General features: G+C 44.1%; 1 protein-coding gene across 1 annotated transcript in view; it reads left to right on the forward strand.

The window, feature by feature from the left end:
- Window positions 1-5,411: 5,411 nt before the first annotated feature.
- The window catches only part of galm (galactose mutarotase), a 64,490-nt gene continuing 43,252 nt past the window's right edge, over window positions 5,412-26,649 (forward strand). Inside the window, exons 1-2 of the mRNA XM_080200159.1 lie at window positions 5,412-5,784; window positions 7,806-7,960. Coding sequence (XP_080056285.1) covers window positions 5,598-5,784; window positions 7,806-7,960 — 342 coding nt within the window. The 5' untranslated portion in view covers window positions 5,412-5,597. The remainder of the gene's footprint in view (window positions 5,785-7,805; window positions 7,961-26,649) is intronic.

A 26,649-nucleotide genomic window follows, 5' to 3' on the forward strand; every position in this document is an offset into this window, starting at 1 on the left:
ACACTTGATCTTAGCCAAAAGACCAAGAAGCAATTCAGAAGGTTTGTTTATTACTCTTCAAAGCACAGGGGAGGAGTTTTTGTAACATCCCACTCCACAGACACACACACACACAGTAAGGGGGGAATGGAAAAAGGCTAATTTTTGTCATTGTGGATAGTAATAGTAAAAGTGAGTATTATCTTATATGAATCAGGATCCAATGAGGAATTAGTTCATGTAGGAACTCGAGTTCAGTTGGTTGAACACCAGGATTGTAGGATTCCTTTTGCAGATAGTGCTGATGCCATGCTGATGTTGGTACACAGACAGAAGGTATATTCTGCAGCCAATGTTAGGGAATCTTACAGCAGAGACAGGCTTTGAAGAGCAGGCTGTTGTTCAGCTTAGCAGTCTGCTTCCTTGGTGGTTTACTGGTTGGATGTTAAACACCAACACCAGAAGTCTCACACCAGGTTAAAATCGAACAGGTTTATTTGCAAAATCTCACTAACTGTCCTGGCTGGAGACAATACACATCTCTTTAACCTGTGCTTAACCCTCTCTCCACTCACATGATCTGTACCTTTAAGACTTGATTATCTGTAAAGACTCACATTCCAAACATTATTTTGTAAATTGAGTTTGTGTCTTTATATGCCCTGTTTGTGAACTGAAATCCCACTCACCTGATGAAGGAGCAGTGCTCCAAAAGCTAGTAGCTTGTATTACCAAATAAACCTGTTGGAGTTTAACCTGGTGTTGTGAGACTTCTTAATGTGTTTGCCCCAGTCCAAAGCCAGCATCTCCACATCATGGACAAGTTTTAAGTCGGTCCGCCTTGTTGTCCAATGAGGGGCATACACGCGATGGGTCGTACAAGGGCTGCTCTTGGATGTTCTAGAATAGCCTAGTACTTCATGTTATTAGTGTACGCTTAAACTGGACCAGATGCTGGGCAACATGACAGCTCAGTGACTATCACTGTTTGCTGTGCAGACACATGGATTTGGGCCAGTGTCTGTGGGAGTTTGCACATTCCCCCCATGCTTGCGTGGGTTTTCTCCGGGTGCACCGGTTTCCTTCCACACCCCAAAGATGTGCTATTAGGCTGATTGGAGGTAATAAATTGTCCCTAAATTAGTTTTCCCTCAATGTGGAATGCCATAAGCATAGATAAGGGCCATGGGTGGAGGGGGGACTGGTAATGTTAAAATGGTGGTGCGGGCTCGTTAGGCCGAAGGGCCTGTTTCCCAGGCTGTTTTTGTTCTTTGTTCTTTAAACAGCAGACTGAGAGATCCTCAGCTGTCAAAGAAATATGGAGATTTCAACATGGTCACTTGAGTCATATAGTCTTTCTCCCAATTGATTTCAAAAGGGATGTATATCCAGTGTCTGGGTCTGGCTTTGATTTCAGGACTGATAGCATCCCAGTCATTAGCTCTTGAAAGAATCGCCGCTGTCCATATTGAGTGTCTTCTGTTGGTAAGCCATTATCTAGGGGTCATAGTTTGAGGAACTGAGGTGAGGAGAAATTTCTTCACCCAGAGACTGGTGAATCTGTAAATTCACTACCATAGAAAGTAGTTGAGGCCAAAAGGATGTGCGATTTCTAGTAGAACTAGAAATAGTTCTTGGGGCTAATGGGATCAAGGGATATGGGAAGGTGGGGGTGGGGTATCAGGATCTTGAATTTGATGACCAGCCATGATCAAAACGAACAGCGGCACAGGCTCAAAGGGATGAATGGCCTTCTCCAGCTTCTATTTTCCATGTTTCTATGTCTAGGCAGGCTTCCTAATTCCGCCAGAGTATTAAATTTGTCAGGATGTAAATGGTGTCCATTTTCCTCTCAATAGTCCCCTATGAAATAGTCTTAGACAGTCACAGGTGTGAGACAAGCTCTGTTAACAGCTTTGCAGACTAAACAATTTTGATTTGCGAGTCCCCATTTTGTGATTGCAATGTCCTTCCAATTGGGGTGAGAGTCCATTATGATGAGGAGGATTCTTCTGTTTTTGTAACTCCTCTTGTAAGCTCTCAGAACAAAGGGCCTATCCTGCCATCATGTGACTGTGGCAGGTCATTCAGCCTGAAGTCAGTGGCGGGGAAAATGCTAGAATCCATTATAAAAGATTTTGTACAAAGCACTTGGAAAGCAGTGGCAGAATCGGACAGAGTCAGCATGGATTTATGAAAGGAAGATAATGCTTGACAAATCTACTGGAATTATTCGAGGAAGTAACTAGTAGAATTGGTGAGGGGGAACAACCGGATGTGTTTTTTTCAGACTATCAGAAGGTTTTTGACAAGATTCCACATTAAGATATTAGCATGTAAAATTAAGGTGCATGGGATTGGTGGCTTGAGATGTTTAGAAAACTGGTTGGCAGACAGGGAACATAGGCCAGGATTCCCTGGACCTGCTAGCTCCTGGCAAGAATCATAGAATCCCTACAGTGCAGAAGAGGCCATTTGGCCCATCAAGTTTGCATCAACTCTCTGACAGTATTTTAGCCACGCCCTCTCCCCGCCCTATCCCTGTAATCTCACACATTTGCCATGGCCAATCCACCTAACCTGTACATCTTTTGGACTGTGGGAGAAAACCAGAGCACCCGGAGGAAACCCTCGTAGACACAGGGAAAACATGCAAACTCCACACAGTGACCCATGCCGGAATTCAAACCCAGGTCCCTGGCACTGTGAGGCAGCAGTGCTAATCACTGTGCCACCATGCCGCCCCATGGTATTTATTCAATAGGATGGTAACTGAAATGGTTTTATCTTATCATCTAAAAATTGGACCTCTCTGGGTGGCTGAATAATGAATATTTTCTTATTATTTCACAGGCTGTGAATGTTGCTTGTCAGCCCAGCAATTGTTACCATTTCTAACTGCCCTTGAGTAGGTGGCAACAAGCAATCTTCTTGAACTGCTACAGTCCATGTGGAGTATATACGCGTGTCAGTGGTGTGGATGGGATGCTAATCAAAAGAGTTGCTTTGTCCTGGATGGAATTACACTCATTCAGGTAAGCGGAGAGTACTCCATCCACTCCTGACTTGTGCCCTGTAAATGGTGGACGGGTTTTGGGAAGTCAGGAGATGAGTTCCACGCTGCAGAATTCCAACCTCTAACCTGCACTTGTAGTCGCAGTACTTATACGGCTGGTACAGTTCAGCTTCTGATCATTGGCAACTCTCAGGATGTTGATTTAGTAATGATAATGCCATTGAATATTAAGGGAAGATGTTTAGACATTCACTTGTTAGAGATGTTCATTGCCTGGCATTTTGTGGTGCAATTGGTATTGCCATTTACCTACCCAAGCCTGAATGTTTTTTTTCAGGTCTAGCAATATCTGGGCTGCTTTAGTAGGAAGTCGTGAATGGCAATGAGTATCATCAGCATACATCCCCATGTCTGACTTTAGAATAGAGGGAAGGTCATGATAAAGAGGCCTAGGACTCTTTACTGAGGAAACTCTGCAGCTATGTAATGAGATTGAGATGATTGATATCCAACCACCACAACCATCTTCTTTAGTGGCTCTACCCTGTGGAGAGTTTTCCCCTTGATTCTCATTGAGTCCAGTTTTGCCAAGGTTCATTAGGTTCATTAATGCCACACTTGGTCATAGAATCATAGAATCTACAGTGCAGAAGGAGGCCATTTGGCCCATCGAGCCCGCGCTGACAACAAATCCACCTGGTTCCTATCCCCGTAACCCCACATATTCACCCTTCTAATCTCCCTGACACTAATGGGCAATTTATCATGGCCAATCAACCTAACCTGCACATCTTTTGGATTGTGGGAGAGAACTGGAGCACCCAGAGGAAACCCACGCAGACACAGGGAGAACGTGCAAATTCCACATGGTGAACCAAGACTGGAATTGAACCTAGGTCCCTGGCGCTGTAAAGTAGCAATGCTAACCACTGTGCCACCATGCCCCCATATTACATTGATGCGAAAGGCACTCTCACCTCATCTCTTGAGTTCAGCTCTTTTGTCCATGTTCCAATTAAGGCTCTAATGAGGTCAGGTACTGAGTGGCCCTGGCAGAACCCTAACTGTACTTCAGTGAGCTGGTTATTGCTGGGTAAGTGTCGCTTGTTCACACAAGCTGGGTAATTGGCTGGGTTGGATTTGTCCCGCTTTTTGTGAACAGGATATACCTGGCCAATTTTTCCACGTTGTCAGATTGATGCCAGTGTTACAGCTGTATTGGCATGGCTATTTCTAGAGCCCAAGTCATTAGTACTATTGCTGGAATGTTGTCAGGGCCCAGAATCCAGTGCCATCAGCCATTTCATGATATAATGTGGAGTGAATTGGATTGGCTGGAGATTGGCATAGATGATGTACTGGACTCCAGCAGGGGGATCATTCACTTGGCACTTCTGTCTGAAGCTGATTCAGCTTTGCCTTTTGCACTGATTTGCTGGGCTCCCCCATCGAGGACGGGGATATTTGTGGACCCTCCTCTCTGCTAGTTGTTTAATTGCCCACCACAATTCAGGGATAGATGTGGCAGGACTGCAGAACTTTAGACCTGGTCTGATGGTTGTAGGATCACTTAGCTCTGTCTTTTGCATGCTGCTTTAATTGTTTGGCACACAAGTAGTCCATGTGTTGTTGTGTCACTCATTTCTCTGTATTTATGAATGGCATGGTGGTATAGTCATTAGCACTGCTGCCTCACAGTGCTAGGGACCCTGGTTCAATTCTGGCCTTGAGTGACCGTCTGTGCGGACTTTGTGTGTTCTCCCCATGTCTGCATGAGTTTCCTCTGGGTGCTCTGGTTCCCTCCCACACTCCAAAGATGTGCGGGTTAGGTTGATTAGCTATGGTAAAGTTGCCCTGAGTGTCAAGGGGATTAGCAGGGTAAATAAGTGGAGATATGGGATGGGGCCTTGGTGGGGTTGTTGGTGCAGGCTTGATGTGCCAAATGGCCTCCTCTTGCACTGTAGGTATTCTATGATTGAATCTATGGTTAAGGGGGTTAGTGGGGTAAATACGTGGGGTTAAGAGGCTAAGCTGGGGGGCAGGGTTGAGGCTGGGGCTGGGTAAGATTGGAGAGTCAGTGCAGACTTGATGGGCTGAACAGTCTCCTTCTGCACTGTAGGCAGTCTGTGAATTTCTGACCAAAACGAAAACATGGTTTAGGGATCCCCAAAAGTGCTTGACAGGAAATCTTTCTTTCTATTCCTCCAATACCGTAGGAATAATATGTCTTATTTAATAATTTTCACAGCTACCTGATATGATCGTACTGCCAGTGCAACAGGGAGGGATAAGGAATAAATGGAAACTTTGTGACTTACACATTTTCCTGAGAGGAATTTAAGGTCAGCATGGTTAGTATCTTTGTGTAGATAACCCCTCCTCTCTCAGACTAACAAGGAAGTAGAGCCCTGTTGATGAGCCAGTTATTGGTTGAAAATAAAAAGTTCGAAAGGGAAAAATAAAATTGTATTTGCAAAATCCGAATGTTTTTTTTAAAAGAAGGACATTATTAAAAACGGGTTATTTAGATGAATAAGGAGTGTGAGGGTAATTAATTCGGGAGCAGCGACGGGAGTGAGGGGCCGTGCCAGCCGCCAGCACCATGACCGAGGTGAGTGCTGATGTGTTCGGGGAGCTGGCGGACGGGAGGCCGGTCCCGCGCTTCACCCTGTGCTCGCGCGCGGTGAGGCTCAGCGTCCTCACCCTGGGCGGCATCGTCAGCAGTCTGGAGAGCCGGGACCGGGCTGGACACATGGCCGACATCGTCCTGGGGTTCGACACTCTGCAAGGTGGGCATTCCGGCCTCCAAATAAAGGCCTCAGCTAAACTCCAGAATTAAATCAGCCCAGCTAAACTCCTCTAATCACCTCAGCTAAACTCCTCTAATCACCTCAGCTAAACTCCTCTAATCACCTCAGCTAAACTCCTCAACTAATCACCTCAGTTAAACTCCTCAACTAATCACCTCAGCTAATCACCTCAGCTAATCACCTCAACTAAACTCCTCAACTAATCACCTCAGCTAAACTCCTCTAATCACCTCAGCTAAACTCCTCAACTAATCACCTCAGCTAAACTCCTCAACTAATCACCTCAACTAAACTCCTCAACTAATCACCTCAACTAAACTCCTCAACTAATCACCTCAGCTAAACTCCTCTAATCACCTCAGCTAAACTCCTCAACTAATCACCTCAACTAAACTCCTCAACTAATCACCTCAACTAAACTCCTCAACTAATCACCTCAGCTAAACTCCTCAACTAATCACCTCAGCTAAACTCCTCAACTAATCACCTCAGCAAAACTCCTCAATTAATCACCTCAGCAAAACTCCTCAACTAAACTCCTCAGCTAAACTCCTCAACTAATCACCTCAGCTAAACTCCTCTAATCACCTCAGCTAAACTCCTCAACTAATCACCTCAACTAAACTCCTCAACTAATCACCTCAGCTAAACTCCTCTAATCACCTCAGCTAAACTCCTCAACTAATCACCTCAACTAAACTCCTCAACTAATCACCTCAGCCAAACTCCTCAACTAATCACCTCAGCTAAACTCCTCAACTAATCACCTCAGCAAAACTCCTCAACTAATCACCTCAGCAAAACTCCTCAATTAATCACCTCAGCAAAACTCCTCAACTAAACTCCTCAGCTAAACTCCTCAACTAATCACTTCAGCAAAACTCCTCAATTGAACAGCTCAGCAAACTCCTGAATTAAACGGGATTTTCACAGTAACTTCATTGCACTGTGAATGTTACTAATACACATTAAACTCCTCAATTAAAACCTCAACTAAACTCCTCAATCACCTCAGTAAACTCCATTAATCAGCTCAACAACTCCTCACTTAAAACACCTCAGCTAAATTCCTCAATTAATCACCTCGGCAAACTCCTGAACTGAAGGGGATGTTCACAGTAACTTCATTGCACCGTGAATGTGACTAATAAATACACTTTAAACTTCTCAATTAAACACTTCAACTAAACGCCTCAACTAAAGGGGATTTTTATAGCAACTTCATTGCAGTGTGAATGTGACTAATAAATAAGCTTTAAAGGCATCAGCAAACTCCTCAGTTAAATGGGATTTTCACAGTAACTTCATTGTAGTGTGAATGTAAGCCTACTTGTGACTAATAAATAAACTTTAAACACCTCAGCAAACACTTTACCAGGACAACAACTTTCCTCGGCCTTGCGGTTATTACCAATGTTTGGTTGTTACTCTGAGGTTTTAACTGTCAGCAGTTTTAATGTCATAATAAGTAAATGGTTTCCATTCCTAAGTCATAGGAACATAAGAAATAGGAGCAGGAGTAGGTCATCCAGCCCTTCGAGCCTGCCCCGCCATTCAATAAGATCATGGCTGATCTGTCGTGGCTCAGTTCCACCTAGAGTGTTGTCAGACACTTCTTAAAATCTGCCTCTTTGACCAAAGTTTTGGTCACCTGACTTATCGGCCTGTAATGTGCTCCCCACAATGGTGAACACTGAGACTTTACTGCCATCGTAGGCTGTAACGGCGTCTGAGGCTCTGGTGAGCTGAATTACTGCCAGAATCTCCAACTTCTAGTTCGCCAAAAAATGCCTGCATTAGAGCCCACCCTGATGGTTTGTTTGATTATGTTCTAAGTGTTTTATAAATATGAATTGTCATTGCTTATTCCAAGAGGCATTTTCAAAGAAATAACGTGACAAAATGGAATTGAGTCGCAAGTAATTTGTAGGGAAAATCAAATTGTTATGAAGTCAAAATCCCTCAGTCCATGATGATAATTGTTTCAATTGTATTTACAGGTTATATTAACAAGCACCCCTACTTTGGGGCGGTGGTTGGCCGTGTTGCCAATCGAATTGCAGAAGGGAAATTCAGTATTGATGGGAAGGAATATCAGCTGCCCATTAATAATGGACCTAATAGTATACATGGCGGCCTGAAAGGATTTGACAAGGTAAGGCAAATCTATGACTATATTGAACAACAAAATGGAACAATTCAGTTTTATGGACAGACTAGAGAAGTTGGGATTGTTCCCTGTAGAGCACATAAGGTTAGGGAAAGTTGGGTACCCAGCAGTTTAGTTGGAATAGGGTTGAGGGGACAGGAGATGGGATTGACGAACAAGATGAGCTTGGAGAGGGCATTGAGGGGAGATGGGAGAGAACCTAAAGAAAGATGCAAGTTCAGAGCTAGGGCGTGGGGAACTTTAGAGGAATTTTGATGGGAAAGTGGAAGAAAGGGAAGTGGCAGAGTTGGATAGTTAGATGGTCTCACTTTTAATGAAAAATAAGTTAATGAGCCTCTCTTGCTGCTGAAAGTGGAAAAGATAGGAGAGGGGTTTAAGAGGATGGTTTACAGTAGAGAACAGAAGCTAGAGTTTGTTTTTATACTATGACGGGACATGGACTTTGTTGGCAATACCAACATTTATGTTGCCCATCCTAAATTGTTCTTGAGAAGGTAATGATGAGCCACCTTCTTGAATTGCTGCAGTTCATATACACCCACATGCTGTTTGAGAGGGAGTTTCAGGGTTTTAATTCAGTGACAGTGAAAAGCAGAGATATAGTTGAATTCAAGATGGTGTTTGACTTGGAGTGGAACTTGCATTGCAGGTGGTGGTGTTCCTATGTACCTGTTGCCCTGTTCCTCTAAGATCTAAGTAGTAGAGGATGTAGGTTTGAAAGTTGCTGTTGGTGAGTTGTTGCCATGCATCTTATATACGGTACACACTGCTGTCACTGTGCACTGTGCACTGGTGGTGGAGGGAGTGAATGTTGAAGGTATTGGATTGTGTGCCAATCGTTGCATCCCATGATGATGAGTTGCATGCTTTATGTACACCAGCGATTCAATATCCATTCATGTCTGTGTTTCTTGGACTTAAAAACCCAGAGATGAGGGCCACAGTGGGGGGATTGACCAGAGTGAGAGGGAGCAATTGTTCTTCAGGGGACAAAAGCATCAAAAGTGGAGATGGGGATGGGGTTGAACAATTTCAGTAGTTGCAAAAATTAGTTATTAATACAAGGATGCGACCAGTGGTAGTCCTATCTGATACAATGGGAGTTTGTGGGATGGCAATGTCAAGGAATGGCCATGAATATGGATTGGGGAATTTACATGGAGGCAGAGATTATAAGAGGATAAGGGAGACAAAGGTGAGTTAAGATAGACGTTGAAATCACTGAGGATGAGAAGGCATTTGGTGCAGAGGCTGAAGGAGGAAAGCAGTGAAGAAAGCCTGGTGAGAAAATTTTTATTATGGGCAATAGAGAGAAGGGTTTGAATGAGATGAGAGGTGGAACAAGGTGTGACGCACAAAGCAGGAGAAAATTCTAAAGGAGTAGAGAGTCAGGTCAAGGTGTGATCTAGTGATGAGCTTCCCACCACTACATCTATGGTTTTGACAGAGCAAGTGGTAGAAAGTGTAGCTGGGCAGGGTGACTTCGTTAAGGAGGAAGGTGTCATCACCCTGAAGCCAGGTTCCATCAAAGCCATATGCTGATGCAATTACTCACAATAAGATTATGGTCAGCAGGAGCCCAAGTGAATGGATATTCTGGAAGGCGATGATGTGAGGGGTGTTGAGAGCTGATCCGCTTACAGAGAATCAATCAGCAGTGGGAGGCATAACTCAATAGGATGGATTGGCCATAGTAAATGTGCAGGTTATGAGGATATGGCAGGGAGGTGGGCAAGCCTGGGTAAGATGCTCTTTTGGAGAGTTGGTGCAGACTCGGGCTGAATGGCTTCTTTCTGCACTGTAGAGATTCCATGGATCTGCTAAAAAAGAAAGACATTGGTAAGATTAGACCCAGTGGGCACACTGGTGGGATATTTGGTGAGAGAACAGAATGGACAGTTGGGATAGATGTTTAATGGACCACTGTCAAGTGCTTCGAAGAACCATTTGGAAGATGCTAGAAGAGGTACAGAGGAACAGTGTAAACTTATCTTGGAGCCAAACCTGTGATGGCAGCAGTAGAGCAGGAGGGTTGAGAAATACAGAACGATTGGGAATAGGGATTTGGAAAGGCAGAGTACTTGAAAGGGGAGAAGTGGAAGGAGGCGTGATGTTTGCAGAGTGGTGACTTGGAGACATAAAGAGAAAACAAGTAGAGAAAAGAAAACAGAGTGAAAGTAGAAGTGATAGTTTGTAGCCTGAATGCGTAGCGGTTATTAGGACACATAACTCTCTGATAGGAAATGGTTAGGAGATACCTGGAGGGAGATTGTTCAAGAGGATGTTACTTCATATCCTATTTGACACATGACTAAATTTTGAGTTTGGGTAACTAACACCAATCTTACTTATTTTTCATTTATGGGATGTGAGCATTGCTGCCCAGACCAGCATTTGTTGCCCATCCCTAGTTGCCTTTGAGATGGTGTTGGGAAGCCAACTTCTTGAACCGTTGAAGTCCCCTGAGGTGTAGGTACGCACACAGTGCCGTTAGGGAGAGAATTCCGGGACTTTGACCCAGTGACAGAACGACGATATATTTCAAAATCAGAATAACAAGTGACTTGGAGGCGAACTTCAGATGGCAGTGTTCCCAAGTGTCTGTTCTTCTAGCTGGTAGCAGTTGTGGATCTGGAAGGTGTCAAGTGGGAAAGACTGACTAGATGTTCCAACACAATGTTTTGTTTGTGATTTTTTTTGACATGTTTACTGGCATGTTTAAAAAATCGGTCACAATGGATTAAAAACACTAACAGAGACAATTATTGTGGCAGAGGTAATTAACTTCAGTAAGTCAATCATTTTTCGATATTTTAGTATGTCTTTACATCATCTGCATCATATTTGTCATTGGGAATGGCAGAAGCGAATGAATTAAGATAGAATTAAGTGAAGTTTAGCATCTTTGCAAAATTGGCAAGCTGGCAGGGAACAAGGGAAGAACATATCCTAGGAGTGGATGGTGTATGTGAGAACAGAACTTTAATCAAAAATAAAAAGTATACCTTTTTGATCAACCTCCAGTGGTTTCCTTTTATTATCTGACCCGAAAAGCTGGACCTTACAATGCCTGGAAAAGTAAGATTAATGTGCATTTCTAGATGCTCCTCCCATTTTTTCCTCGTGCAAATTGGGCCCCACTGCTATCATAGAAATCTCAATTTGAATGTTTACACAGCCTCCTGCTTGTTTTGGGCATGAACAATGGCATGTCCACCTCAAGATTGAACCAGGCAAGCACACCTGTGTGCAGAAAGTCTTCACCAAACCTCCAGCTGCCTGTTTTTCAGAAGCAAAGTGGGCAGTTGTAGTTGAAGAGTCTCTGCCTCCTCCTCCAACTCAAGTTTAGCAAAAGTATGAAACCATATTTCGTCCCTGCGTTAATTTAAACAACTTTCTGATAGCTGAACGAATTTGCTGCATGCAAGACGAGGTCAAGAGACGCACAGTGGCTAAATTCAATGCCTCAACCGTTCTGTTTAGTCAGTTTGCTCATGAAGTTTCAGTTGTGTTTGCTGGTCCTCTTAACAATGATGCATTTACAAATTACATTTTAAGCTGTTCTCCCCTTTCCCATTCATTGAGCTGAGATTAATCTCTGTCTTTTATGTTTGCTTATGCTGCACCAACATTTCAGTTTGTGAGGTCTAGCAGCCCAATTGTTCCACTGAAGTACATGTGTCTCTCACAACCACAGGATGTTTTTCAGTCACTGAGGTATTTTTGTTGGATTGGAGGAAATGCGTCAGCCAGTTTGCACAGAGCAAAGGGCACATTGAGCACTGAAATAATGGCCTTCTGATCTGTTTCAGTGATGACGGTTGAGGGATAAAGGTTGGCCAAGACATTGAAGAATGTCAGTAGGGTTTGTTCGGTTAGCACAGTTTTTGAAGATGTCTGGTCATGCTTGAAGACCTGCTGTAAAATAATCCTGTGTGCCAGTCAAAAGTTCAACGAGCACCTGATGAAATCTGATGAGTGCATGACAGGAAAAATAATGACACTGAAGAATGACAATTCACCAGGATCTAATATTTGTTCGAAGAACTGACTGAATTAACCATAGTCCAAACTACTCAATTCAGAAAGTGTCCCTTTTTAGATTGGAAAATTGCAAATGTAACTGCATTTGTTAAAGAAAGGTTTGAGAGGGAAATAGGAAAATTATTGACCTATTAGTTTTACACCTGTTGTGGGGAAATTATTGGAATCAATAATTAAGGACAGAATGTTTGAACACCTAGAAAAATTTAAACTGAGCTAACAAGGATTAGAACAAGATTTATGTCCAATAAATCAAATTACACTTTTTTGAGGAAGAAATTGAAATAGTAGAAAGAAAATGTCTCTGGATGTAGTTTCTGTGAACTTGTAGAAGACATCTGTAAGGTTCCACAAAAGAGTCTGTTAAAATTAAAGGCTTGGAATCAAAGGCAGATTCCAAGTTAGGAAATTTGTTCAAGTGGTAGGACAGAGTAAGAAGTCTCACAACACCAGGTTAAAGTCCAACAGGTTTATTTAGTAGTAAACGCCATTAGCTTTTGGAACGCTGTTCCTTCGTCAGGTGAGTGGAGTGTTCTGATCCTGAACAGGGCACATAAAGGCACACACTGTTTACAGAATACTGATTAGAATACGAGTCTTTACAGTTAATCTGCTATTCAAGTCTTAAGGTGCAGACAATGTGAGTGAAAATAGCATTAAGCATAGGTTAAAGAGATGTGTATTGTTTCCAGACAGAGCAGCAAGTGAGATGTTGCAAGTTCAGCAAGTCATGGGGTTACAGATAGCGTAACATGAACCCAAGGTCCCAGTTGAGGCTGTCCTCGTGTGTGGAACTTGGCTATCAGTTTCTGCTCAGCAACTCTGCGCTGTCATGTGCCATGAAGGCTGCCTTGGAGAATGTTTACCTGAAGATCAGAGACCGAATGCCTGTGACTGCTGAAATGTTCGCCAACAGGAAGGGAACAGTCTTGCCTCATGATTGTCGAGTGGTGTTTGTTCATCTGTTGTCGTAGCGTCTGCATGGTCTCCCCAATGTGTCATGCCTCGGGACATCCTTTTCTATAGTGTGTCAGGTAGACAACGTTGGCTGAGCTGCAAGAATATGTGCCGTGTACCTGGTGGATGGTGTTCTCACGTGAGATGATGGCATCCGTGTTGATGATCCAGTATAACTTGTAGAGGTTGCTTTGGCAAGGTTGTGTGGTGTTGTGGTCACTGTTCTGAAGGCTGGGTAGTTTTCTGCGGACAATGGTCTGTTTGAGGTTGTGTGGTTGTTTGAAGGCAAGAAGTGGGGGTGTGGGGATGGCCCTGACGAGATGTTCGTCTTCATCAATGACATGTTGAAGACTCCGGAGAAGGTGTCATAGCTTCTCCAGTTCGGGGAGGTACTGGACAACAAAGGGTACTCTGTCCACTGTGTCCAGTGATTGTCTTCTGAGGAGGTTGGTGCGGTTTTTTACTGTGGCGTGTCAAAACTGTTGATTGATGAGTTCTTATGAGGGCATCTTTCAGTGTCTGTTGCGATCCTCCTCATCCGAGCACATCCTGTGTATACAGAGGGCTTGTCCTTAGGGGATGGCTTCTTTAATGTGTTTAGGATGGAAGCTGGAGAAGTGGAGCATCGTGAGGTTATCTGTGGGCTTGCGGTACAGTAAGGTGCTGAGGAGACCATCCTTAATGGAGACGTGTGTGTCCAAGAATGCAGCCGATTCAGGAGAATAGTTCATGGTGAGTTTGATGGTGGGATGGAACTTGTTGATGTTATCATATGGTTGTTTCAGTGATTGTTCACCATAAGTCCAAAGGAAGAAAATGTCGTCGATGTATCTAGTGTATAGCTTTGGTTGAAGGTCCTGTGCGGTGAAGAAGCCTTGTTTGAGCCTGTGCATGAAGATGTTGGCATATTGAGGTGTGAATTTTGTCCCCATGGCTGTTCCATGTGTCTGACTGAAGAACTGGTTGTTGGAGGTGAAGACATTGTGGTCCAGGATGAGTTGTAAAATTGCATCCGGAAACTGGCAGTTGTCGGTATTGAGTACTGAGGCAGTTGCAGCAATGCCATCGTTGTGGGGGATGCTGGTGTAGAGCGCCAGGATATCCATTGTGACAAGGAGTGCCCCTGGTTCAACTGCTCCATGTGTGCTGAGTTTCTGTAGGAAGTCTGTAGTGTCCCGACAAAAGCTGGGGGTTCTTTATACAATGGGTTTCAGGATACCCTCGATGTAGCTGGACAGGTTCTGACACAGGGTCCCATTGCCCGAAATGATGGGACGGCCAGATGTGTTTGCCTTGTGTATCTTTTGGAGGCAGCAGAGATCTCCAACGCGTGGAGTATGTGGGATGAGAGCACGGAGGGTGTTCTGAAGGTCCGGATCAAAGGTCTTGAACAGAGTGTTGAGTTGACGGGTGTGTTCTTTGGTCGGATCTGTGGGTAACTGTGTGTAGTGTTCCTTTGTTGTTCAGTTGTCGATACACTTTTTTTGCAGCAATCCATTCTGTTCAGTATGATGACGGCCCCTCCTTTGCTGGTTTGATGACAATGTTGCGTTTTGTCTTGAGAGTGTGGATGGTGTTGCGTTGTGCTTGGGTGATGTTCAGGGCTGTCTTGCGAGTGTGGTTGATGAATCTGGTGTTGACGCACTTCCTGATAGCTTGGGCCTACATGTCAAGTCGAGGGCAGCGGCCTTCTGGAGGAGTCCAGTTGAACTCTTGCCCCTTCGGTTGCTGCACTGTGGACCTCTCTGTTGGCTGCTCCGGTTTATTGGCTGTCTCATTGTGTTCGCTGTTGGCCTCTTGGGGTTTGTGGAAGAACTCCCGCAGCCTCATTCGCCAGATGAATTCCTCTGTGTCCCCTGCGAGACTGATGGGGTCTATTTTGCTGCTGGGGCAAAAATTGAGCCCTCGGCTAAGAACTTCCACTTCGTCTGGTTGAAGTGCATAGTCCTACAAGTTGACAATAGACTCCCCTGCAGCGGTACTGTTTTCTGCTGTGGTGCTGGGGGAAGCTTGGTTGTTGCTGGTGGTGATGCCGAGGTTTCTCAAGTTTCCTGCTCTTGGTGTGCATGTAGATGGTGTAGTTTCTTTGTCTTATCTGTTTAGCAGAGTTTCGCAGCTGGTCTGCATCCTGAGTGCAAATTGAGAATATGAATTCTATCTTGGTTTCCAGATGCAGCATTTGCTATAGAGCTGGTGTAATGAGGTGGTTGAGGAGTGTGAGAGAGGTGTGATGGCAAAGTCTCTCAGCATAGTCTGTGTTGTAAGTTGACCTGAGTGGGATTTATGATCTGTAGTCCTTTCGGTATCTTGTTTGCATTCTTGCATCTTTGTAAAAACTTGATGTCTGTGTCGATATGCGTGATCTTCTTGGCGATCCTGTCCACTTGGAGCCGGCGGTTTGCGGTGTCAATGGTAGTCATGATGTGGAGATGCTGGCATTGGACTGGGGTAAACACAGTAAGAAGTCTCACAACACTAGGTTAAAGTCCAACAGGTTTATTTGGTAGTAAACACCACAAGCTTTCAGAACGCTGTTCCTTCATCAGGCGAGTGGAGAGTTCTGATCCCAAATAGGGCATATAAAGGCACACACAGTTTACAGAATACTGATTTAGAATGTGAGTCTTTACAGCTAATCTGCTATTCAAGTCTTAAAGGTGCAGACAATGTGCGTGGAGATAGCATTAAGCATAGATTAAAGAGATGTGTATTGTCTCCAGACAGGACAGTAAGTGAGATGTTGCAAGTTCAGGCAAGTCATTGGGGTTACAGATAGTGTGACATGAACCCAAGATCCTGGTTGAGGCCGTCCTCGTGTGCGGAACTTGGCTATCAGTTTCCGATCAGCGATTCTGCGCTGTCGTATGTTGCGAAGGCCTCCTTGGAGAACATTTACCTGCAGATCAGAGGCCGAATGCCCGTGACTGCTGAAGTGTTTACCAATAGGAAGGAACAGTCTTGCCTGATGATTGTCAAGCAGTATTCATTCATCTGTTGTCGTAGCGTCCACATGGTCTCCCCAATATACCATGCCTCGGGACATCCTTTCCTGCAGTGTATCAGGTAGACAACGTTGGCTGAGTTGCAAGAGTATGTGCCGTGTACCTGGTGGATGGTGTTCTCACGTAAGATGATGACATCCATGTCGATGATCCGGCATGTCTGCAAGACTGTTCCCTTCCTGTTAGTAAACACTTCAGCTGTCACGGACATTCAGCCTCTGATCTTCGGGTAAACGTTCTCCAAGGTGGCCTTCACAACACAGGACAGTGCAGAGTCGCTGAGCAGAAACTGATAGCCAAGTTCCACACACAAGAGGATGGCCTCTGCTGGGATCTTGGGTTCATGTCACACTATCTGTAACCCCAATGACTTGCCTGAACTTGCAACATCTCACTTACTGTCCTGTCTGGAGACAATATACATCTCTTTAACCCACGCTTAATGCTATCTCCACTCACATTGTCTGCACCTTTTAAGACTTGAATAGCAGATTAGCTGTAAAGATTTGCATTCTAATCAGTATTCTGTAAACTGTTTGTGCCTTTTATATGCTCTGTTTGGGATCAGAACTCTCTACTCACCTAATGAAGGAACAGCGTCCTGAAAGCTAGTGGCTTGAGCTACCAAATAAACCTGTTGGATTTTAACCTGGTGTTGTGAGACTTCTTACTGTGTTTACCCCAGTCCAACGCTGGCATCTCCACATCAAGTGGTAGAAGACAGAGTAGGGATATAGTTCAATTGGAAGATAGTGACTAGTGGTCACTGGTGACTTGTTCAACAAGGATCAGCGCTGAGGCCTCACGCATTCATTATATCATCACTAGCTGGGCCAGCATTTGTTGCTCACCACTGAGGACATTTGAGAGACAACCACATTGCAGTGGATCTGGTGTCACAGGCCAGGAAGATTTCCTTCCCTAAAGAACATTAATGAACCAGATGAATTGGCCTAGGAAAGAGTTGCCCAACCTTTTTGCCTGAAGTGAAAACATTTATTTTTATAAAAGCAAAATACTAGACGCTGGAAATCTGAAATCACTAGTGAGCATTTTCCTTCCCTAAAGGATCACGTGAGTTTTATGACAATTGACAATGGTTTCTTGGTCATCATTAGAATTTTTTTTAAATTCCAGATTTTTATTGAATTCAGATTTCACGATCTGCCGTGATGGGATTTGAACCCTGGTCTGCGGAGTGTTACCCTGGACCTCTGGACCTCAGGGACCTGGGGTGGAGGTTGCCGCACGCAGCGGTGCCGTACAACCATAGGTTTTTCTGGTACGCTGGCTCCCGAGACTGACCTTTCTGTGGCCTCGTGGAGTCCGTGGATCATGTCTACGTTTTGTGTTATAGATTGCACACCCTTTTTGGTTTCCTCAAACACCTTTTATTGATGTTTTGTTTGCATTTCAGCCCCACGCTCCTAATCTATGGGCACCTGGTGCGGAGAGAGGCGTATTGGAACGCTGGCCTCCTCGCGAACCTGCTCCTGGGCCTGGTGAGACGCGCCATCAATAGGTCCAGGCCGCGGGCGATTGACGGGGCCGTCCATTCCGACTGCCTGCCCCTCTACCGCGGCTACGTTTGCGGCCAGGTGTCCCTGGAGAGGGAGCATGCGGTGTCCACGGGCGCAGTTGACACCTTCCGTGCCTGCTGGGCGCCGCAGGGGCTGGGATGTGTTATAGACCCTTACAATCACATTTTGATTTAATATTTTAAGTTTCCTTTGGGCTTTGGTTTCTGTTCAGGCTGTCCCACCTTCCTTTTTGGGGGGCTGCCCCTTTTAATTTGTCCCTAAATTAATTTAAGTTTGCTTACTCGTTGGGTATGTAAAAGAGGTACCCTGGACCTCTGGATTGCTAGTCCAATGACAATACCACTACACCAGGAGGCTCTGGAAAGGGTGCAGAGGAGGTTTACCAGGATGTTGCCTGGCATGGAGGGGCTGGGTTACGAGGAAAGGTTGGAGAAACTGGGACTGTACTCCTTGGAAAGATGGAGATTGAGGGGGGACATGATAGAGGTATATAAGATACTGAAGGGAATAGACAGAGTCAATAGTGAGAGACTGCTCCCTAGATTGGTTACAAATATAAGAGGACATGATTTAAGGGTGAGGGGGGAGAGGTATAATTTGGATATGAGAGGAAGGTTCTTTACGCAGAGAGTTGTGGGGGTATGGAACGCGCTACCGAGTAGGGTGGTGGAGGCGGGAACGTTGGACTCGTTTAAGGTTCAGTTAGATAGGCACATGAGTGAAACGAGGATGGAGGGTTATGGTAGGGGTTATTAAATAAGGGTTAGAACCTCGAGAGACACCGGAAAGGCAGGCTTGTGATTAACGTTTTTGTCTTTTATTCCGCAGGTGGAGGTCCACCTCATTGTCAAACAAGGGGCATGCACACGGTGGGTCGTGCGTGGGCTACTCTTGGAGGTTCTGGGAGTGGCCTAGTACTTCGTGTCGGTGTGTGTGCTTGATCCTGGACCGGTAGACGGGCGCCGCAACAGCTCGGTGACTAGCACTGCTAGCTGTGCAGATGCATGGATTTGGGCCTGTGTCTGTGGGAGTTTGTGCATTCTCCCTGTGGATGCGTGGGTTTCCTCCGGGCGCTCCGGTTTCCTCCCACACCCCAAAGATGTGCTCTTAGGCTGATTGGTTTTACCAAATTGACACTATTCTCCCCTGAATCTGGCTAAGTCAGGGGTTCTATTCGTAGACACGCAGGGTAGAATAGGTGTAGGGTGATGCGGCGGCGCGGGCTTGTTGGGCCGAAGGGCCTGTTTCCCGTGCTGGGTTGTTCTTTGTTCTTGTACCACTGCCTCCTGTCATTTATTAATGACCTGGATAATGCAAAAAAAAAGCCATATATACAAGTTTGCCAATGACACAAAGATTGGATGCATAGTAAGTAGAATAGATGGGAGTATAAAATTACAAGGTGTCATTGATACATTAAGTGGGCAAAGCTGTGAAAATTGGATTTTAACATAGGTTAGTTTACATTTGGATGTAAAAGAAAGATCTGACTCCTTAAATACCAGAACTTCGGATTTCCAAGGGTTCATATGCACAGATTATTCAAATGTATTGGGTGTGTATAAATAAAACAATTGACAGTTTAACAGAATGAGAGCTTTTATAACTAAAGTCATGAATAGAAAGGGGAGAAGGTTTTGCTATAATTATACAAATCCCTGGGCAAACCTCATCTGGAGTTCTGGGCACCGCATCTTAAAAAGATATGTTGGTCTTAGAAGGAGTGGAGAGCAGATTCACTAGCATGTTATAGGAATTCCTATTGGTCGGTTATAAGGAGAGATTGCACAAATGAGGCTTCTATTTGCTGGAATATAGACAGCTGAGAGGTTGTTTGAGATTTATAATGTTTTGAAAGATAGATGGAGGGAAACGTTTTCTGCTGGTGGGTTAGTCTAGGAAAGGGTTGTCCAACCTTTTCATCTGAGGGTGAGCATTTCAATTTTTATAAAAGCAAAATACTGAGGATGCTGGAACACACAGTTGCGGGCAGGGTAGAGAGGCAAGGCCCTATTGTCACTTTAAGTTGGACAACCCTGGTCTAGGATGAGGGACATAACCTTAAAATCAGAGCCAGGCCACTCAGGAGCGAAATTGGGAAACACTTATTCATGTAAAGTATGGCTGAAGAGTTTGGAACAGTCTCCCACAAAAAGTAGTGAACGCCAGCTCAATTACTAACTTTATTTTGAATAGATTTTGGTTAGGTTTTGACGGACATGGAGCAAGATATCAGAAAAATATTTTGTGTGGCAGCAGATGTGTTCCTGCCACAGTCAAACGGAATTTGGAAAGTTATTTGAAGATGAAATTGTTTGCATAGCGATCAGGTTTGACTGAAGTATCCACCAGGCGAACCTGTGTTCTGAAGTGTGTAAGTCACAGCTGAATAATATGATGCTGGGGGAAATGGTGAATTTCCTTCTTTCCCACTCCAGTGTTGACTCCAGCATTGCTATAACAGATGGACTGTATTCCTGAAGGCAGCAGGACAGGTAGATAACGTGATCGAGAAGGCGAACAGAATACTTACCTTTATTAGCATTGAACAAAATAACAGGGAGGCTGTGATGGAGCTGTAGAAAATGCTCACTTGGTAACAGTTAGTGCACTCTGTGCAGCTTTGGTTGCTACACTACAGGAAGATGTGATAGGACTGGAGGGATTTGCCAGCATGTTCCCCAGGCTGGAGCGTTTCACTATGGAGAGAGGCTTCTTAGACTGGGGCGGTTTTCCTTAGAACTGAGAAGGCTGAGGCAGGATCAGGGGATCTCGGGATATAGGTTCAGAGCACTTTGAAAGCGGAGTCACAAGGTGGTGAAGAAGGCATTCAGCATGTTTGGTTTCATTGGCCAGGACATTGAATACAGGAGTTGGGACGTTTTGTTGAAGTTGTACAAGGCAATGGTAAGACTACACTTGGAATACTGTGTACAGTTCTGGTCACCCTGTTCTAGAAAGGATATTATTAAACTAGGAAGAATGCAGAAAAGACTTACTGGGATGTTACCAGGACTTGATGGTTTGAGTTATAAGGAGAGGCTGGATAGACTGGGACTTCTTCCTCGAGCGTAGGAGGCTTAAGTGTGATCTAATAGAGGCCTATAAAATAATGAAGGGCATAGATCAGTTGGATAGTCAATATTTTTTCTCAAAGGTAGGGGAGTTTAAAACTAGAGGGCATTGATTTAAGGTGAGAGGGGAGAGACACAAAAGAGCCCAGAGGGGCAATTTTTTCACAGAGTGGTGAGTGTCAGGGGTAGTAGTAGAGGCAGGTACAATTTTGACTTTTAAAAAGTGTTTAGACAGTTACATGGGTAAGATGAGTATAGAGGGATATGGGCCAAACGTGGGCAACTGGGGCTAGCTTAGTGGTAAAAACTGGCGGTGTGGACAAGTTGGGCCGAAGGGCCTATTTCCATGCTGTAAATCTTTATGACTCTATGACTCTCTGGGTGGATGAATTGTAAAACAGACTTGAAGGATTGATTAGCTACTCCTACTCCTCAACCAAATTGGGCACGTAAGGACACCAGAGTGAGTGTTGAGTAAAACGAAAGCGAGCACCTTACCTAGCCATAGTGAATTCCCCTCTATTCCTATCATCAGTGCTACATGGGTAGTTGCTGTATATAGGTGTTTACAGATTACTGGTATGTTTCCTCAGTAGCCTTGCAGGATGCATGAGGGGGTATGTGCAGAGCAATATGTCAGTAGCAAATAGAAGAATGGTCTAGAGACCTATATTGTAGTGTTTTATTCCTGGAACCCTTATGTAGCGTTTATCTATGTAACAAGGCAGCAAAAAATACGTGTCAGGTGCCTGTGGCTTTCGGTCACAGCGATGATTTAAAATTAAACATAGGCGATATGCTCGTGTTTAGTTGCAGAGCGGAGACATATACGTTTGTGGAAAATAGACTGAACCCGTTCCGCCTTATCTTGTGCGAACAGTTTCTTATAAACCAATATAGAAATAGGAAACTGCATCAGAATGCACCATTGACAGTAGTATGCTGTAATCCTGCAGCTGAGGCATGAACTCCAATCAAAGAGCAATTAAGATCAGGGATGTGCAAGAAGTCAGATATGGAGGAACATGGTGATCTTGCAGGGTTGTGGGACTGGAGGAGGTTACAGAGAAATGTTGGGATTTGGAAACAAGAAGAATTTTAAAATTGAGGCCTTGCTAGATCAGGAGACAGTATACTGTATTGGGGTGAATGGCATGACACAATTTGGGATATTGGTCGTAAAGTTTTGGCTGAGTTGGGTTGGAAGATGAGAGGCCTACAAGAAGAATAATATTGAATTAAGGGAAAGGGATTGATGTGGGTTTCAGTTTCAGATGAGCTGAGCCTGGGACAGTGTCGGACACTGTTACAGAGGTGGAAGGATATGGTGTTGGTTCTGAAGCAGATATGTGGAGACAATTGCTAGAGAGAGGAATAGAGTTGGTGGGTAGGGAACAGAGTTTCTGGTGGGAATTGAAGACAGTGACATCAGTCTTCCCAATTTGTTGTTGAAGAAGGTTCCTATTGATTCAGTCCTGGGTGTCAGAGGAAAGATGTATGATGAATCAGAGATGTTGGAGGGATGGAGAGAGGTGATGATGAAGTAGAGCTGAGCATTGTCAGCTATACTTGTAAACCCTTGTGCCAGAGAGAGTATCTTAAAGGGAATCGGAAACTTTCTATTTGGTTGGAGTTGAGAAACAATGTGGGGAGCTATTACATAATATGTTTGTGTAAGCCTCCGGTAATAGGAAAGAAATAGAGCAAGTTTGTTTAAAAAAAATGGAAGTGCAAAAACTCTAGAATCGTAATAATAAGAAACTTTAACTACCCCAATATTGAATAGGACAGAAAAAGGGGGAATTCCGGAAGTTTGTTTTTAGAGAAATTTCTTAATCAGTATTTTTCCTGCCTGATGAGAAAGAAGACATTGCTAGATCTAGTCCTGGACTGTGAAGCAGATCAGGTGACGAGAATGTCACAGTTGGGGACCATCTCAGCAGTTGTGGTCATGGTATAAAATAAGATTTGAGTTAGTTATGTAGAAGGACAAGGAGCAATCTTGAATAAAAACTACTCCAAACAGAGGAAGATGATTTCAGCAAATTGAGGAGGAACCTGGCCCAGGCAAATTAGAGTCAAAGACTGGCAGGTGGAAATGGAATAACGGGAGGCCTTAAAAGAGGAGATAGCTCAGGTAAAATCAAGGTATGCACCCAGAAGAGAGGAAAAGTGGGCAGCTAAATTCAGAGGTCCCTGGGTGGCGAAGGAGTTAAAGTGAAGCAGAAAAAATGTATCTGTGACACATATCAGCAAGATCACAAGGAAAAATCAGACTGAATATACATAAAAAGAAATAAGAGAGCAAAGGTGGGAAGTAGAATTGAGAATATAAAAGCCATAAGGTTTTTGTATAGTTTGTAATCTCATGGTGTGAGCATGCTGTCCTGCACGTATGCAGAAGTGCCATTAATCACATGCTGTAGTCTAGCTGTACCTAGTACCAAGTGTTTTAACTGTCGTGTAAGGATTTATTGCGATGAGAGTGTGTACAGAGTTGATTGGTTTTCAGAACATTATGAACTCTGCATGCAGCTATACTACCGCTCTATTGGTGTAAAAGAGTCGGGGACAAGTTGTAATAGGCTAATGCTCTGGAAGCCCACCTACAGACTGGGATAAGTGTTTGGAAAAAGTAGAACAAAGAAGTTAGTTTTGCCTGGGTGTGCAGGACCACTGATGCCTGCTCGCCCTAAGGAAAACTAGCTCCGACGTCGTAAAAGAATAAAGGTATAAATCTTCTATCCGGAGTTGACTTGATTATTATCAAACCAAGCCGAACGCAGAGCACCAAACCTTAGAAATTGTCAGATTGGTGATTAATATAAATAGAATCTAGAAGTCTTCTGTAAGCATATTAGCAATAAAAGTGTTGTCAATGGAGCAGTGTTATCAAATAAGGACCAAAATGGAGATCTGTTGGTGAGGCAGAAGACATGGCTGAGATTCTGAATGAGTACTTTGCATCAGTGTTTACCAATGAAGAGAGTTTTACCAAATCTATGGTAAATGTGGAAGATGTCGGGATGCTGGATGTGATTAAAAATAGAGCAAAATACAAAGTTTAGCTGTACTTAAAGATTAGTAAGTCACCCAGTCCAGATGGGATGTTTTCTATGCTGCTGAGCGAAGTAAGGATATAAATTCTGGAGATTCTGATCACAATCTTCCAATCCTCCTTTGATGCAGGGATGCCAAAGGACAGAGGGTTTCAGGTGTTGCACCCTTGTTCAAAACCAGAGTGAAGAATAAACCTGGCAATCGCATGCAAGTCAGTTTAATGCTGGTCATGGGGGAGCTTTTAGAAACAACAAACCGGGGGAAAATTAGCAATCACTTGGATGAGTGTGGACAGATAAAGGAGAGCCAGTACAGAATTGTTTTGGGCAAATTTGCATGTGACATGAAATGTCAGAAGTCTTGCTAACTTTCTGACTGCTATGACGTTTCATGCAACTGAACTAGTGTTGTACATAGTATTGGCATGGCTAGTATATGCCTCAATAAAGCCCAGGATCCCATAACTGCTGAATTGCTGTGTTAAACAGTTGTGCCATATTTAAAGGATTGGTCCTGGTCACCCACAGACTCTATTTTCTTCTGGTACCCCTTTTAAAACTGTCTCATTTAGACCATATTGTCTTCACACTTACTATCAAAAATATATCATTGCACACTTCTGTGTGTTGAATTTCATCTGCTACATGTCCATTTATTCCAGCAGCCTGTCCATGTCGGCTCCAACTCCATTTTCAAGTTTGTTGATGACACCTCTGTCGTAGGTCTGATCTCAAACAATGATGAGACACAGTACTGGAAAGAAATAGAGGAAATGGCAATAATCTCTCCCTCAATGTCAGTAAAATGAAGGAGATAGTCATCGACTTCAGGAAATATACTGGAGGACATACCCCTGTCTACATTAATGGGGATAAAGTGGAAATGGTCGAGAAATTCAAGGTTCTATGTGTCCAGATCACTAATAACCTGTCCTGGTCTCTCCATGCTGACACTATAATTAACAAAACCCAGCAATGTCTCTACTTTCTCAAGAGGCTAAGGAAATTTGGCTAACTGGATTGTTCTTCCAAAAAAATTAATGCAGAATAAATGGACTGAATGGCCTCTTTCTCCATCGTACTGTCTATGACTCTATGATTTCTGATGGTGTTGACAAAGAGTAGCAAGTGGATAAATAGGAAGAGACCAAGGGGACCTTGGGGATTTCCAGAAGAATGATGTGCAAATGGAAAGAGGAACCATTGGCAATGACCTTCTGGCTATGATTGGATTGCTAAGAATAGAACCAGAGATGTGCTGTTCTACCTCGCTGGAAAATAGAAGAGAGGTGCTCGAAAAGGGTGGTCTGATCAAGAGAGTCAAAGGTTGTAGATAAGTTGAAAAGGATGGAATGTGTAGCATTATCACAGTCACATCGGTCAGATGAGGTGTTATTTATGACTTTAATATGGGTGTTTCAGGTGCTGTTGCCGGAGCGGAGATCTGATTGGGATGAAGAGGATAGGGGATTTAAAAATAGAGTTCCGAGAAAGCTGGGCACAGATTTGGAAATGATAGCACATTCAAGCACTTTTGGGAGGAAAGGGGGATTGGAGATGGAGTGATATTCTCCAAGGACGGGAGGGTGAGGAGGGCAGGCATTGATCATGACAGATTTGAACAGGAGGATAAAGTCCCTGAAGAGGGAGAATGGTTAGCAATACTTTCAGCTAACCTGGGACCAGGCATTCAGGTAAGTTGGATGCTCAGCAGTTTGAGGGGAATAGGGTTGAAGGAGGAACATGTGTATCTCGTAAGCAAAATGAGTTTGCAGAATGCCCAAAGATGGGAGAGAAACGAGACAAGGTTGCAAGTTCGACGCTTGGGTAGGAGGAACTCCAGGAGAGGTTTGGCTGGAGGTCTGAGGGAGGGAAGCAGCAGAGGCAGCTGAAGGGCTAGTCTCAGTCTTGGTGACAAAGAATTCCATGAGCTCCTCACATTTGTTGGAAAATGAGGCTGGAGAAGTAATAATAGGAAACAAAAAAATGACAGAGGAACTGAATAGTTACTTTGCATCAGTCTTCATGGTGGAAGACGCCAGCAGGATGCCAGAGTTTCAGGAGAATCAGGAGGTACAGGTGATTGTAGTGGCCATCACTAAGGAGAAGGTTCTGGGGAAACTGAAAGGTCTGAAGGTGGATAAATCACCTGGACCGGATGACTATACCCCAGAGTCCTAAAAGAGATAGCTGAGGAAATGTGGAGGCATTGGTGGTGATCTTTTCAGGATTCACTGGAGACAGGGAGGGTACCAGAGGACTGGAAAGTAGCTAATGCAACACCGCTCTTTAAGAAGGGAGGGAGGCAGCAGATGGGAAATTATAGGCCGGTTATCCTGACGTCAGTCATTGGCAAGATTTTAGAGTCCATTATTAAAGGTGAGATTGCGGAGTACTTGGAAGTGCATGACAAAATAGGACTGAGTCAGCATGGCTTCGTCAAGGGGAGGGTACGTCTGACAAATCTGTTAGAGTTCTTTGAGGATGTAACCAGGAAATTAGCTAAAGGAGAACAAGTGGACATGATTTATTTAGATTTCCAGAAGGCCTTTGACACGGTGCCGCATCGGAGACTGTTAAATAAGTTAAGAGCCCATGGTATTGAAGGTAAGATCATGGCATGGATAGAGGATTGGCTGAAGGCAGAGGGTGAGGATAAAGCGGCCTTTTTCAGGATGGCACCGGTGATTAGTGGTGTGCCTCAAGGATCACAACTTTTCACAAGATACATTAACAATTTGGAAGAAGGAACTGAAGGCACTGTTACTAAGTTTGCAGATGATACAAAGATATCTAGAGGGACAGGTGGTATTGAGGAAGTGGGGAGGGGCTGCAGAAGGACTTGGACAGGTTAGGAGAGTGGACAAAGAAGTGGCAGATGGAATACAATATGGAAAAGTGTGAGGTTGTGCACTTTGGAAGGAGGAATGGAGACATAGACTATTTTCTAAATGGGGAAATGCTTAGGAAATCAAGCACAAAGGGACTTGGGAGTAC

Source organism: Carcharhinus amblyrhynchos, chromosome 12 (genome assembly GCF_965287045.1).
Source record: "Carcharhinus amblyrhynchos chromosome 12, sCarAmb.v2.hapA, whole genome shotgun sequence".
Lineage (NCBI taxonomy): Eukaryota > Metazoa > Chordata > Chondrichthyes > Carcharhiniformes > Carcharhinidae > Carcharhinus > Carcharhinus amblyrhynchos.